Raw genomic sequence first — 15,533 nt, forward strand, 5'->3', positions numbered from 1 at the left:
AACAAAGTACATACTGCAATTAAGTTTAAATAAATATTAAAAATGAAAATGTGTATCTCCACTCCACCACATTTTAGAGGGAAATAGGGTAGTTTTTACTCCCCAACATAATAAAATAACATATTAGTTACTTTGATTGATTGATGAGATCATAAAATATGAAGCATTGTTCTAAATCAAATTACCAATCAACCAAATCATTAACAGTATATAAAAAAAGATCCACCTCAAGCAACTAAAACAGTAAAATGCTACTTGGCCTACACACTAATATATCAGTGATAAAAACAGTAATATATATAGTGTAGTGTAACACGCATGGGGCAGTTTTTTGCATTGTTTACACCCATTGCAAAACAGGACTATTTCTACTTTTACTCGAGTGAAGGATCTGAATACTTTCTTCACCATTGCCGTTTGACAGGCTGGCTATGTGGCAATGTTTTGTACACAATGTGAAAGAAAGTCTCAGGAACTGTCAGAAGTCAACAGATAAACTATAAATTAAGGATATTCAGCCTAAACTAAATAAACCCCTATCTCCACATTGCACATCTACTTAATGCATTATGTAAAAATAGTCAGTAGAATAACTTCTATCAGTTACTCTTAGCTGCAATGGAATATGTGAAATTCTAAAACTTTGTTACCATACAATTACTGATAGAAAGGTTTAACACAAATAGGCTTATTAACTATTTTACAGAGCTTCCTTAATCCTGAAAATGCTCCAACCTGATTGGTAGTCACTGATAGACCATTTTTAATACTGACAGAGGCCAATGAGTGTTCATCTCAGAAACTAGAAGCCTTTTCAGCACAGTGATTTGTAAAGGAAACAGAGTCCACAAGAAAGACAGAAGTTGGTGATCTTCAACTAATGAGCAAAATGTCTCTATAGACCTGCTACAACAATACAATTGGCTAGATTAAGATAATGTCAATGATGTGACAGTGAGGTAATGCTACATTGTTGGGGGCATGTTTGTGTACAAATTAAACCAACAAGATTTGAGGATAGTTAGAGGTGCTGCTTGTACTGTAGGCAGACTTTATTATCTCTGGACAAAGTCGGACTAGCTGTCTTCACCTGCTTCCAATCTTTATGCTAAGCTAAGCTAACCGGCTGCTTTCTCTAGCTTCATATTTAGCGTACAGACATGAGAGTGGTAATTGATCTCATCTAACTCTCAGCAAAGATATTTCCTCAAAACCACTTTTTAAAGATTAGACACAAGTTGCTCCAAGTGTAAATGAATCATAAATATTTTGAGTGTTTCTGGAAATATAACTAGGCATGTTTCAATGTGGTTGTAATTTTGGTGTCCCCCTTAGTTACTGTTGCTACGCCTGTTCTGCCTTCCAATCTAGCAATGCACTTACAATACATAGTTAACAGTGATAACAGCTGATTTATCTCTTAAAATTCCTGGTAATTGGAATGGCTGCTTTTCTTAGATAAATGGTCAAAAGCTTCTTTTAGTCGAAGACCGTCAATTTTACCAGCTAAAATGACAACTGTGGCTGGCAAGATAACGTTACAGTTTAATACATTCCTTACACTTCTGTTCTTGCATTTTTGTAAAGGCAATAAAAAAAATTATATGACCTCCCCAGCAAAAATGACTATAAAACTATATTTCAAAGTCTTATTTTAGCTTCAGCATATACACTTTGGAATATAGTTTTACAGAATGAGGACTGTGGACGTTGTCCCCCAATACTTACATTGGAAAAACATAAGGAAATGATCTCTTAATGGCTAGTATGAACAGGTGGAATGATTATAGCAGATTCCTGCCAGCAACAACTGGCACAGCTGTACCTTCACAATGTTATTCCCTTCTCACAATGGGTGGTTGAGACAAAACACTATCATGTAAACATTAAACTGTTAAATATTGCCTGTAACATCTGTAATAATATAACAACAGCTGAGTAACAGAAGCTATACACCCTTTATTAAGAATAAATATACAAGTACGTACATCACCAAATGTGAGCAGTCCAGTTTAAAGTTAAACTGAGAATAGAAGAGAATACAATTTCAGGTTATTTTTTAATCCAGTTTGGTGTGAAGATGAAAGAGGATCTTACTCCAACAGTGTTCATGGCAGGCTGAGTATATAGGTTATAGGCTGAATATTGAACCACATTCTACATTCCCACATAATGAGGCGATCTACAAACAGAGCTAGCGGAGTTGAATTTAACCTTCCTGTGGCAGCATCACCTGCGGATGTGATTCTTTAGATATGAGTTGGGTTATGTTTTGTGGGCACGGGAGCAGGCGGCGCAGCAGACCCTTCTGTAGTAAGGGTAAACACACAGTCGGGCTTGAACCACCACCATACAGTTATGATACTGGTTTCTGCATGATGGATCTGTGAAGGAAAAGAGGAACAAGTTGGAGAAACTGAGAAAAATGGGAGAAGCAAAGCAAATGTCTTTCTTCCATTCAGTGTTATCCACTACACTCTTGGTGGAAGTGTTGGTGCTAATTCACTGAGCCTCCTTCAAGTTAGTTGCTAAATGCTCAATACATAGTCCAAGTCACTAAAGTCATACTGTCTTTAGTCTTATGGCCTCTGATCTCAAGTCAGAATCAAAGTCCAAGTAATCAATTTAGAATAAATTACATGATACATACAAATTCACATTTGTCATAATAACTCAAAACCCACCTGTTGAACTGGCTTACTCACTATAATTTATACCATGTGTGTTTCACTTCCCAGAACCCATAATAACCAATAATATATTGGTTGTACTGACTGTGAAAATCTGTAAAATACATGTCCTTTGGAAAAAATAAAACAATGAATAAGCAGATTTGTACTCTGTTTGGACTGGGCAGTAAAATGAACATATGTCATACTGTATTATACACTGTATACCCTCACCCTCCATCACCATCCTGTATGCTTATACGGAAGCCAGGCTTTAATAGTGGTGCATCCATTTACCAAGCAATACAGGACATGTTGGCCAATGAAAGCCTAAAAGAAGATGTGTTATGACTCCCAGAAACCCAGAAACTTTCTTGCATAAAGGTTATTAATTACACGCTTACACATTTGATTGTATTTACTACCCATTATTCATGTTCACAAGTCATTAATTACAACAGAACAGTGATTACCACTGAATATCAAAAGCATTTTGAACATATAAACCACATGTTCTTTTAACCCAATGATAAGAAAACTTATTGATCTCTTTGAGATTGGTTTTGGCAGGTTTCTTTATTCATGGGTCTTCAAAATAACATGATCTTTCCTCACTGTTTCCTTACAACTATTCACTTCTTCCTAGTTAAGACAGTTCGCCCCAGATGAACATCTTCATGGTGACATTATCACAGAGTAATCTCACGTCTCTCTGACCCTTGTGTGAACTCTGACCCAACCCCACCTATAGTGGATGCACTGCAGTAATACAACACTGCTTAGCAGACTTACTTATTTCAGCTCCACAAGGTTGTTTGTTGCATTCTTCTCGGCTCTTTGGGGACAAACTGGGATCACAGCGATCGCTTGGGGTGATGTTGTTGGCAAGACAACGCACCTCACGCACACGGTAGCCACCGTTGCAGGAGCTTGAACACTGAGGTGATAGAAAGAGAGAGAAGGCAGAGATGAAGAGTTGCACATACAGTATAAATAATGTTATTTGAGGTCTGAATGTGGACACCACTTAGTCGTCACAACTCATCCCATACTTCCTCTAAAAGAAAAATACCACTCTTCAGAGCAAATTGTCTTTCCAGATAATGTCCTGATTACTCTTAATAATCTACAGACATTGCTGAGCAGAGGTTTCACTAAAACACTTTCTAATGAAGAAATAAACAATATCAGACTGTTCAGGTCAAGATCTGTGGATTATCCAGATGATTTGATCATGATTGACAAAACAATCCCAACTCAAGGTCCACTACTACAGCTGTCTTCATCAGCAGCTGGAGTTTGACTCTTCAATACACCTGATAGTAGGACATACTTTGGGACACTTACCGCACTCCACTCTGTGAAATACCACTGGACACCGCATGGCTTCAGTCTGCAGGGCTGAGATGTGATTGGCTGAGAAAGACTGGAACATTGTAACTGGTCAACAACCTCCATACGACCATCATTGTTGAAAATACAAGCCACACTCCGGGTCTGTGTGCCATTCCCGCACTCTGCAGAACACTTCATACACACACACACACACACACACACACACACACACACACACACACACACACACACACACACACACACACACACACACACACACACAAGGTAAAACTTCAAATGGATGATGTTTTCATAGTGTGTACATGTACTGTATGTGTGCATGTAAATTACCTGACCCCAGGGTCCGGTGTACCACTCCAGGCGGTTCTGGCAGGGGCCTGAGTCACACACTGTCACTTCTGGTGGACGTTCCCCTTCACAGCTGTCCAATGGGAGATCAGTCCCATGATCTATCAGACACACTGCCGTCCGGGTTTGTTTGCCTCGACCACACTCTGCAGAGCACTGAGGAATATCACACACACACACACACACACACACACACACACACACACACACACACACACACACACACACACACACACACACACACACATATACATCATTTTTTTTTAAACTTTTTTTCCCCTATTGTGTCATATTCTCCTCAGCACACACACACACACACACACACACACACACACACACACATATACATGCACTCTAACAATTTCTGTGGTACCCGTTGGCTCCAGAGGGAGGTGAACCAGCTGCTTGCACAGGCTCCCATGTCACAGTTCTGTAGTGTGTCTGGCTTTAAGTTCATGTTGCACTCCTCATCCTCCTCCACACCACCCTGGTTGCTCACACACACCACTTCCCTGCTGCGCTGACCCACTCCACATGGCACTGAACACTGAGGACAGAAGGTGGGAGAGAGGTGTGGGGGCAACAGAGAGTAAATGTTTTGTTTTATTATTATAAAAATGTACATGTTTATTGTATTGAATACAAATACGTGTACATTTAGCTTTGGCAATAATGGTTGCATTATTTCTGAGGCTAAATTGTATGTCTTTCTAAACGCCTGTTACAGTAATGACTTTAGTACTGAAATGTATAACTTACATATAGCTCACCAAGCTGTTAGTTAGTTAAACATCTGATAACATATATTATGGTGTTGGGTATGGACAGAGATAAATAAGCTATGACCGAAAAATAACACTCAGTGGTGGAAATTAAATACATTTACTCAAACACTGTATTTACATAAAATGTTGAAGTACTTGTACTTTCCTAGGTATTTACATTTTATGCAACTTCACTCCACTGCATTTGAGAGGAAGATGAAAGGGCCATTTTGCATAGTGAGCAGTTTTACATTTTATTCTTAAAGCACATTTTGCTAATACAGTAATACTTCTGTACTTTTATATATGTAATAGCTAGAATGCAGGACTTGTAATGGAGTATTTTACCTTGTGGTATTAAGTAAGACTTCCTCCAACAGATCATGTTTATTAGTAGAGTCATGTACTAGTACTGAGGTTCTCTCACCGGGCTCCACTCAGATTGTATCTCCCACTGGCTGCAAATCTTCAGCTGACATGTGGACTTGGTCACCGGCCTGTCAGATGACCCACACAGCTCTTGTGCTATGGTCACCGAGGTCTCCGTCCCATTGGTATGAACGTGAGTATCCTGGCGGCAGATGACCTGGCGGTGCTGAGTGCCGGGTCCACACCTCTTGCTGCACTCGGACCACTCCCCGACGTCCCAGCTGTTGGCAAAGAAGGAAAGAGTTGGAGAAAATAAAGAGCAGCTCTCAGTCCTTCACAAAAGATGTGGTTACACATTGAGATGAGTTTAGAAATTACCTTCCTCAAGTAGAATTTGTCCCAGCTCTATGTCCTAATTGTGACCACAGTTATTGTGTGTGGTAAGTTGACCCTGGTCTACAAGGGGCATTATGAAGCCTGTACTTTCCTCCAAAAGGAGATCATAAACGAGACAGGCAAAATAAGCCAATTTGCGCTGCAGAAGTTCAGATGCTTCTCCTCATTCTAATACTTCTGAGGTTTCATTTTTTCAACCTTCTGCTGCTGCTGCTGCTGCTGCTGCTGCTGCTGCGTTCCCAATAGAATCATATATATGTCAGCTATCATGGATCACAGACACTATGGGCGAAATATCTCACAGAGCCTTACTGTAATCCACTAACACCCCTGCTACATCTTAGCGACAGTAATATATGGTGGTATTTACCAAAAGACATGCAAACCAAAGCCACACCAAAGTCACTCAGTGTGATTGACTGGTGACTGATTTATGGCTTGAATGTGTGTGAGTGATGAATGCTTTCACCCTGAGAGTCACAGAACCATGTGGAACTAATACAATGTACTGTATATGTGTCTCATATTGTGTATATGTCATGACTATTGTATGGGACATCAGGTGTGTGTGTGTGTGTGTGTGTGTGTATGTGTGTGTGTGTGTGTGTGTGTGTGTGTGTGTGTGTGTGTTACTCACTATGCAAGACAGGACTGGGTGTTGCAGTCTTCTTCCCGGTTTGGTGGTTCAAGGGCAGGGTCACAGAGGTCAGCAGGAACAGTCGCCTGGGAATCTTTGTCAACACAGTCCCAGAGTACCTGACGCCTGCCTAACATGTGCACGCACACACACACACACACACACACACACACACACACACACACACACACACACACAGAAAAAAGGTAAATATGTGTTTGTCTACAAAAGATTTTTAAAGAACACAAAGTAGTTTTCATCCACAGCAATGATGTATGAGGCACATGCATTTTGCCAGCAATCTCAGCTACTATTAATTGTTAAAGCTTTCAGTTACATTTATGTGTCATCTTTGATTTTGTAACATCTTATTACGTATTATGTATATGTGTTTCCTTGCTGCAATGTAGAATATGTACATCTCGATGGTCTGGGGCCTTTTGGCATAGTCAAAATGTATAGTAAGGCTGCCTGCACACTAAATGAATGCACCAAATAATTATATATCACAATTAAAAAAGTGCTGCATAAGGATTTCCTCTCTGGGAACCATCACCTTATCGTGGTGGAGAGGTTTGTGTGTCCCTATGAACCTGAGGGCTGTGTTGTCTGGAGCTTTGTGCTCCTGGTAGGGTCTCCCAAGGCAAAGTGGTCTCAGGTGGGCCAGACAAAGAATGGTTCAAAAACCCTATGAGTGACCGAGGAAGAGATGGAGTGACCCTGCCCGGAGGAAGCCCGGGGCTCCCGTCTGGAGCCAGGCCCAGATGGAGGGCTCGTCAGCGAGCGTCTGGTGGCCGGGTTTGCTACGGAGCCCGGCCGGGCACAGCCACGTAGCATCCATCTCTCCATCCCATGGGCCCACCACCTGTGGGAGGAACCGCTGGGGTCGGGTGCACTGCCACACAGGTGGCAGTGAAGGTTAGGGGCCTCGACGGACCAGACCCGGTCAGCAGAAGCTGGCTCTGGGGACGTGGAATGTCACCTCTCTGTGGGGGAAGGAGCCGGAACTTGTGCGGGAGGTGGAGCACTACCGGTTAGATTTGGTGGGGCTTACCTCTACGCACAGTCTCCTGGATAGGGGTTGGACTCTTTTCTTCTCTGGAGTTGCCCAGGGTGTGAGGCGCCGGGCGGGTGTGGGGATACTCACAAGTCCCCGGCTGAGCGCCGCTACATTGGAGTTTACCCCGGTGGACGAGAGGGTCGCCTCCCTACGCCTGCAGGTTGTGCGGGGGGGGACTCTGACTGTTGTGTGTGCATATGCACCAAACAAGAGTTTGGAGTATTCGGCCTTCTTGGAGACCTTGAGTGGAGTCTTGCATGGGGCTCCAGTGGGGGACTCCATAGTTCTGCTAGGGGACTTCAATGCGCACGTGGGCAATGATGGAGACACATGTAGAGGCGTGATTGGGAGGAACTCCTCAATCCAACTAATACACCCTCTATGGTAGAGGCAGAGCTGGAGGATGATGGGGGATTGTCGTCAATTTCCCTGGTGGAAGTTGCTGAGGTAGTTAAACAACTCCACAGTGGCAAAGCCCCAGGGATTGATGAGATCTGTCCAGAAATGCTTAAAGCTCTGGGTGTGGAGGGGTTGTCTTGGTTGACACGCCTCTTCAACATTGCGTGGAAGTCTGGGACGGTGCCTAAGGAGTGGCAGACCGGGGTGATGGTTCCCCTTTTCAAAAAGGGGGACCAGAGGGTGTGTGCCAATTACAGGGGTATCACACTTCTCAGCCTCCCCGGTAAAGTCTATTCCAAGGTGCTGGAAAGGAGGGTTTGGTCGATAGTCGAACCTCAGGTTGAAGAGGAACAATGCGGATTCTGTCCTGGTCGTGGAACAACAGACCAGATCTTTACTCTCGCAAGGATCCTGGAGGGAGCCTGGGAGTATGCCCAACCGGTTTACATGTGTTTTGTGGATCTGGAGAAGGCGTATGACCCGGTCCCCGGGAGATACTGTGGGAGGTGCTGCGGGAGTATGGGGTGAGGGGGTCCCTTCTCAGGGACATCCAATCTCTGTACGACCAAAGCGAGAGCTGTTCTCGGCAGTAAGTCGGACTCGTTTCAGGTGAGAGTTGGCCTCCGCCAGGGCTGCGCTTTGTCACCAATCCTGTTTGTAGTATTTATGTTACTAGTAGTATGTAGTACTTAATAGTATGTTCGGTGGGCCGGGGATCTCATCGCTGCTTTTTGCAGATGATGTGATCCTGATGGCATCATCGGCCTGTGACCTTCAGCACTCACTGGATCGGTTCGCAGTCGAGTGTGAAGCGGCTGGGATGAGGATCAGCACCTCTAAATCGGAGGCCATGGTTCTCAGCAGGAAACCGATGGAGTGCCTTCTCCAGGTAGGGAATGAGTCCTTACCCCAAGTGAAGTAGTTCAAGTACCTTGGGGTCTTGTTGGCGAGGTGAGGGGACAATGGAGCGGGAGATTGGTCGGAGAACCGGCGCAGTGCGGTATTACATTCAATTTATCGCACCGTTGTGACGAAAAGAGAGGGAAGTTTGGGGTCCCCTGCTGGAGCTGCTACCCCCGCGACCCGATACCGGATAAGCGGACGAAGATGGATGGATAAGGATTTGGAAAGCATTCATTTAATGTGCGGTCACCCTTTCTTTGAATTATATGCATTTCCGTACCATTGCCACAGGTCGTGCTGCACTCTGTGCGCCCACTCTTTGTCCAGGTGTAGATGGGCCGAGGGTCAGAGTTCATGCTGGGGTCAGAGCGAACCTGGTTAGGGTGGGGTTTCTCTTTGATGATGTCATTGTTTGTGACGTCACCTCTGTGGTCCTTCTCACCTGATTGGGATGGGCCTACTGTCTCAACTACAAGAATAGTGAAGGTTGTAAATTTGACAGGCAAATAATGAAAGAAAGACAGTAAAGTTGTTTGCCATGTTGGATAGATAAGTAGTGTAATGAGGTGGAATGAAGCCTAAAATTAAATATACTAAGGTTACAGGCCCAGCGCACATATAGCACAATCACACAGGTGATTTCACTCATGTTGGTTTATTAGACCTACTTCTCAGTTATGTGTGTGTACAGGCTGTGATTCATTGACACATCCGTCACTCTCCTGTTTGCTTGTTTCACCTGTTTGGGTGGGACAAGTTACACCTATATCATTCTTAATATTATAAGTAAGTACAGTGCACTATACAGTAAAAACTGTTGGGGGTAATTCCGGATGTAACCATGGAGCCTGGTAATCTCTCTAATTCCCAGCATTGCTCCAACACTTAAAAACACTTGTGGGTATATGCAGGGCCTTTAAGAATATGTGTTGTTTTTTGAGATTTCTGGTAATAAAGTATTTTTTATCAGCATCAATAGTCACAAATTAAGCATAAAAAAAAAAAAAAAAAAATTCTTTGTTGAAGGTTACATATTAGGTAGCCTGTATCGATGACATTTCATTTCCAGGATTGTTCAGGTGCTGTCGGAAATGTCCCTCATTTTCGGCCAGATGTCCCTCACCTTCCGCTTTCTTTGTGTTGGCATTCTAAACTTTGGTCGATTTATGAGGACTATGGTTAACTGCTCCTCAGATCTCTGCAGGGTAAATCCAGACAGCTAGCTAGACTATTTGTCGAATTTGAGTTTTCTGTTGCACGACTAAAACCTCTTTTGAATGTACACGTTCCACCAAAACAAGTTCCTTCCCGAGGCAACGTCATTGTATTGGTTTAAAGAAATGTCAATAAACCAGAGCACGTTTTTTTCCTATCCGAAATGTTGTGTGAACTGGCCAGACAATGTGAGACTAAATATTAGATGAAATGAAATCTGTCCCAAGTATCTTAGTGTGCGGTAAAGAGCTCTCTGCCAGAACAAAGTTTGGCTGCCTGCCTGCATCAAATGTTATCAAAATCTAATTTTCAAGTACAGTTTTGCTGAAAATGATACATATTGGCGTTAGCATGAAATGCTAACACAAATGTGTGTCTGTTAGTACTGTACTGTACATGCAGACACAAACAGAGGCATCTGTTATGTGTTATGCTCCCTGAGGAAAAACCAGAACATTCAGTATAAGGAAATAGCAATGTGGTCATTTAGGGTCACTTTAATATGGATTTAAGTTTGTGTTTGGGTGTTCATGCGTGTAAGTGTGTGCACTCACCCAGTGGCAGAATATTAGAAGGTGGATCTGGCTCAGGAGTGGGGTGTGTGTTTTGAAAAGGCACAATGTATTCATAGTATACACTGGGACCTGGTTGCTGGTAAATCAACTGTTGCAAAGAGAGGGAGATGAGGGGTTTATGGAATATGATGACATATAGCATAGTAGTACAAGTAGTATTGTTTGTGTACAGTATTTGTGCATTTGAATAAGGGACTGCTTCCATTGTGTGACCCAGTTTGTGTCTCACATAAACATGCAGGTCCTCAGTCAGCGGCCCGGGTGCAGTGATGGACTCTCCATTGCGAGAGCGGATTTCATTGGGTCTCTGGTACGTCAGCTGTGTTCCCACAGCAAGGAAGATCCCCGGCCTGTTAATCACCCAGTCGCCATTGATGATGGAGACACCACTTTGGGTCTGCAGAGCTAGAGGAAAACCCCATGTTCAACCAACACTGTAGTGTTTGTCATTCTAAAAAATATGCCTGCTGTTAGATATGTGCCTGTGTGTGTGTGTGTGTGTGTGTGTGTGTGTGTGTGTGTGTGTGTGTGTGTGTGTGTGTGTGTGTGTGTGTGTACCCAGGTAGTTTCGGCTCTTTATTGTCTCCCGTACGCTGATGTTGCGTGCTCCTGCAGGAATCTCTGCAATCTTATGGTAGCCAACGCGGAGGAAAGTCCTGGAGAAATTCCCCCTCACCACCTGAAACTCCTGCCAACACACACATTCACACACTTTTATGCACACAAAACCACAGGAACAAACTATACAAACAAATTATATCTGCCCACTCATGTATATCTGCAGACACTCTCTGCTTTCTCTCTGTACCATGGTTTCATCATCACTGGCACATGTTTAAACACAAAAATCATAAATTCTGCTGGATCACATTACTGCTCTTTTTCTCTCATTTTCATGAGCGGGATGGATCATCCATCCCGCTCTCTAACTCTCTCCCTCTCGCTTGCTGGAAATCCCACAGCTCACTCAGTCCAATCCAACAGTTGGTTTGAGTTGGGGAACCTTTTCTGGTCTTCCTCTCCACTCCTCCTTTGCACAAATCTCTATTTTGCAAAATTAAAGTTTAACACTTCCATTCCTCTCATGTCATGTTAATAGGCTCCTCTGGTTTTTCCGTATTAATGCTTTATTCACAAACTGATATAGCTTGATCTGGTAGTGATTAGTTAGCCGGAGTAACAAAGACAGAGATAATCTAAAACAAACCAGTGGTCTCTCATGCAGTTATTCCCCACTGCCTGATTTTGACGAAGGATTTTAGTTGGCATGTGCATAAGAACAATAAACTCCAAACTTTAAGTTTAATATTTTTGGTACAGTTAATATTTCTTTAATAAATTACAAAAGAACTCAGCAAAGTAGGTATTTTATGCAAATAAAGACTTTAAAAATGTTAATGATTAAATTACAACTCATTAAAATGCATGTAGGGGGTGACCTCCGCCCCATGTAGGCTGAGTTCTTGGCCCTTTCTCTCTAATAAGAAAACGCCCAATTCCTTTTTTTAAATGCATGTAGCTATATATGAATTTACATCAATATTTTTTTTCCATGACCATGTGGATTTCTTACCTTCGGAGGGGGAAGGCTGGCTTTGGTATCCCAGGTAAACGCACCCGAGGTAGGGTAGAGAAGACCGATGAGGTGGAGGAGAGCCAGAGCTCGACCCTGCCGCAGGGAGCTGAGCTGCTGCCACAATCCAGCCATGGAGAGACTGAGGAAGGAGGACACACACACACACACACACACCCACATACACGCATGTTTAATGGTTGTGTGTGTGTGTGTGTGTGTGTGTGTGTGTGTGTGTGTGTGTGTGTGTGTATGTTCGTGAGGTGGGGTTGGCTTGAGGGGTGGGAGGGAAAAAAGACAAAAGTTTGGGAGGGATGTGAGGAGAAATGTTAAGAGAAAGTGTGTGGAATTTGTCGGCACATTTGTAAACGTTTTTGCAAGTGTAAGTCACACCCATTTTGCACCTCAGTGTGAATGTTGTGACAGCTCATGATGTGTGTTTGTGGCATGATGACAGGCTCCTGTAGTGTGTCCTAAAGCTTATCCCAAAAACAATTTATCACCCTGTGAATCGTCATGCAGGATTGTGCGACTTTGGACAAACATCACTCCTGATCGTGCTTTGACTTCTCCACCCACCTCTTTCACTATTCCTATTTTTTTCTTTGTTTCACTGATAATGGAAAAAAAACGAAGGATGAAAAATCTAAATTAAAAATACCACAGTAAGAATGACTGATATTGAGGATAATAGAAAGAATATGTTAAATCTATTCACAACTTAACACTTTCAGTGTGTGTGTGTGTGTGTGTGTGTGTGTGTGTGTGTGTGTGTGTGTGTGTGTGTGTGTGTGTGTGTGTGTGTGTGTGTGTGTGTGTGTGTGTGTGTGTTGTGTTCTACGGGGAATCAGTATTCCTTCATCAGTGATTCACAACCAATGGATGCCAGTTTTATAGTGACTCAGTTAACCACCGTACCATGTCAGGGAACAATCTGATTGATTCAGAAATTGCTGTAAATCCACTGGCCAGGAATCAAAACCCCACAGTAACGCACTCCCAAACTTTTCATCTAGAGAGGTTATGGTAATATTTACATGGACATAAATGATTTGGAGAAGTTCAAACACATATGGGTGCAATATATCCCTCTGGCTGCATGTTTCAGTTCTGGGCAGAGGACTGTTTTAGCCCTGTAAACACACAATGTAGCTTGCCTTGCAATTTTACTTTCCACTATTTTATGTTGGGAAGTGTGAGGAGAGACAAGATTTGTAAATATCAGAAACCACTTTAACCATCAATTATAACTTAATGTTGCAGTGCGGAGAAATTAAGATGTATGGAGCAGAGATGATGCGTTTTTCCTACGTGTTTTGTGTGTGGTAGATATTTCATATCTAAAAAAGCACTTTGTCCGTAGATTGCCAGCCGATCGACACCACAGCTGTTCACAACATGGGTGTGAAATTGCCAGGGCTGAGAATTTCACAACATCTCTACGAACTTCTGTTTCTTTCTGACTGTGTATGTGCTTGTGTTGGTGCATATGTTTGTGTGTAACCTACAAAGATATATGAGTCACACATGTGTGGATAAAGCACTATTACTGTGAAAGCAGCATGAGTGAGAAAGACAAGCAGAGAGAGATGACGCCATGTATCATTTCCTCAGTCTTAATGCCTCTGTCTGCGTCTGTGTCTCTGTGTGAATGTTTGACACTGTGCCTTTTGACCTGAGACACAGAAGGACACCGATGTTCTGCAACTCAAACCATTAGCATTACCACTATAGCCTAAACCCATCTAAACACAGTACAGGCTTTTATTTTTTTCTTTCTCCCTCCCTCTCTGGCACACAGCCATATCTAAGACGCCGGCCCCCTGCACTGAATACCCAGTAGTCACTGAGCTATGACACAGACATTCTGGGAACCTTCAAAAGTCTGTCAGGGAATACTGGGAATTATGTCCAAGATGGGCGCAACGTCTGTTTTCCACTATGACAGCTTAATAGCTGAGTCCCTAAGAGCTGCTGGAAGTGGCACAGCAGCTCTTTAGCACACAGATCAACTCAAACCGTGACATGTACACAAGCATACAGTCTTACATGCATACACGTAACTACTACAATAATCTGTACAGATGATTTAGTTCTCATCTTTTGCAGCTTTTGGTGCGATGACATTGCGATTCAGATAATTACATTGAATATGCCTGACTGGTTCAGTACTGAAGCTTGTACTTAACTTGCAAACCCTCAACACAGGCTGGCCATGGCTGTGGAAGGCCTGTGCCGTCTGTTAAAACCATTGACTGTAACAGAACTTGCCTTCAAAAGCATTACAGCCATTTCTTTTTTTTTAATTCATGAAAAAAAAAGTTTCTCCTGAGTTGCATCTTATAAAAGGACCCAAAGATTTGAACACCCAAATTTGGCACAACATACACTCAATGTCTGGTAACAAACCTTTTGTTTATAACCAGTGGAGTGACAGAGGTATTTATACTCTAGACCACCTATTCAATGATGAAGGTATGTTAGGTTTTGAAGACCAGAGAGCTAGCTTTGAGGTCCCTAGGACATCCTTCTTCCTTTATCTTCGCTTAAGATCAGCCCTAAAATGTTATGGAGTACCATGGGGGAACAGTCTTGAGATGCACCCAATCATTAAATGGCTTGTTGATTCTCCTGTGAGAGGATTAGTGTCCAGGATTTATGCTAAACTGATGCAAGTATGTGTAGGAGAACTCCCAATGGTAAAGAAATGGGAGCGACACCTTGGGAGACAGAAGAAAATTTGGCTAGCCGGATCAACTGCGCCCCCCCCCCCCCACATGCTTTGTCTAAAACAGTGGTTGGCAAATTTTCTGGACATAGTTATGCTGGAGCTTTCTACAGCAAGCTAAATCATCAACTATAGACCTATGGAAAAACGCAGCAGCACAAGTATCAGTCCTAATGACCTCAGCATCACAAGAATTAGAGGAGAGTGACTGGGCAAGGTGTGATTTCTGTTTTTGTTTATTTGTTTGTTTTTGTTTTCCTTGAGACTGCAGAGGGTGGGGGTGGGAGAGGGTTGTTGTTCTTGTTCAGTTGTATTTGTCTGTTCTGTATGTTCAAAAAAATAATAAAAAGTTAATCTTAAAAAAAAATAAAAGGACCCAAAGGGGGGAACACCCACTGGGTTACAGTATGTTACAGTACATTGAAAATATGTTAAAATGTGCTGTACAATTGTGAGCTCATGCAGATTTGGGAATGAAAGAGCCCTTACTGATAGTTTGTTGTGTGTGTCATGTGCTGGCCACATTTTTCACAAAAAAACA

At 42.7% G+C, this 15,533-nt stretch overlaps 1 protein-coding gene across 1 annotated transcript; it reads right to left on the minus strand.

The window, feature by feature from the left end:
* Positions 1-1,939: 1,939 nt before the first annotated feature.
* On the minus strand, positions 1,940-12,399 carry adamtsl7 (ADAMTS-like 7). Its single transcript, XM_078271213.1, has 12 exons — positions 12,265-12,399; positions 11,250-11,379; positions 10,921-11,096; positions 10,671-10,779; positions 9,182-9,370; positions 6,540-6,669; positions 5,565-5,787; positions 4,747-4,920; positions 4,356-4,529; positions 4,017-4,196; positions 3,462-3,606; positions 1,940-2,384 (listed from the first exon to the last, which is right to left on the minus strand). The coding sequence occupies exons 1-12, from the start codon at positions 12,397-12,399 to the stop codon at positions 2,266-2,268; spliced, it is 1,884 nt and encodes a 627-aa protein (XP_078127339.1). The 3' UTR covers positions 1,940-2,265.
* Between the last annotated feature and the right edge of the window lie 3,134 nt (positions 12,400-15,533).

This window comes from Sander vitreus, chromosome 2 (assembly GCF_031162955.1).
Source record: "Sander vitreus isolate 19-12246 chromosome 2, sanVit1, whole genome shotgun sequence".
NCBI classification, from domain to species: Eukaryota; Metazoa; Chordata; class Actinopteri; order Perciformes; family Percidae; genus Sander; species Sander vitreus.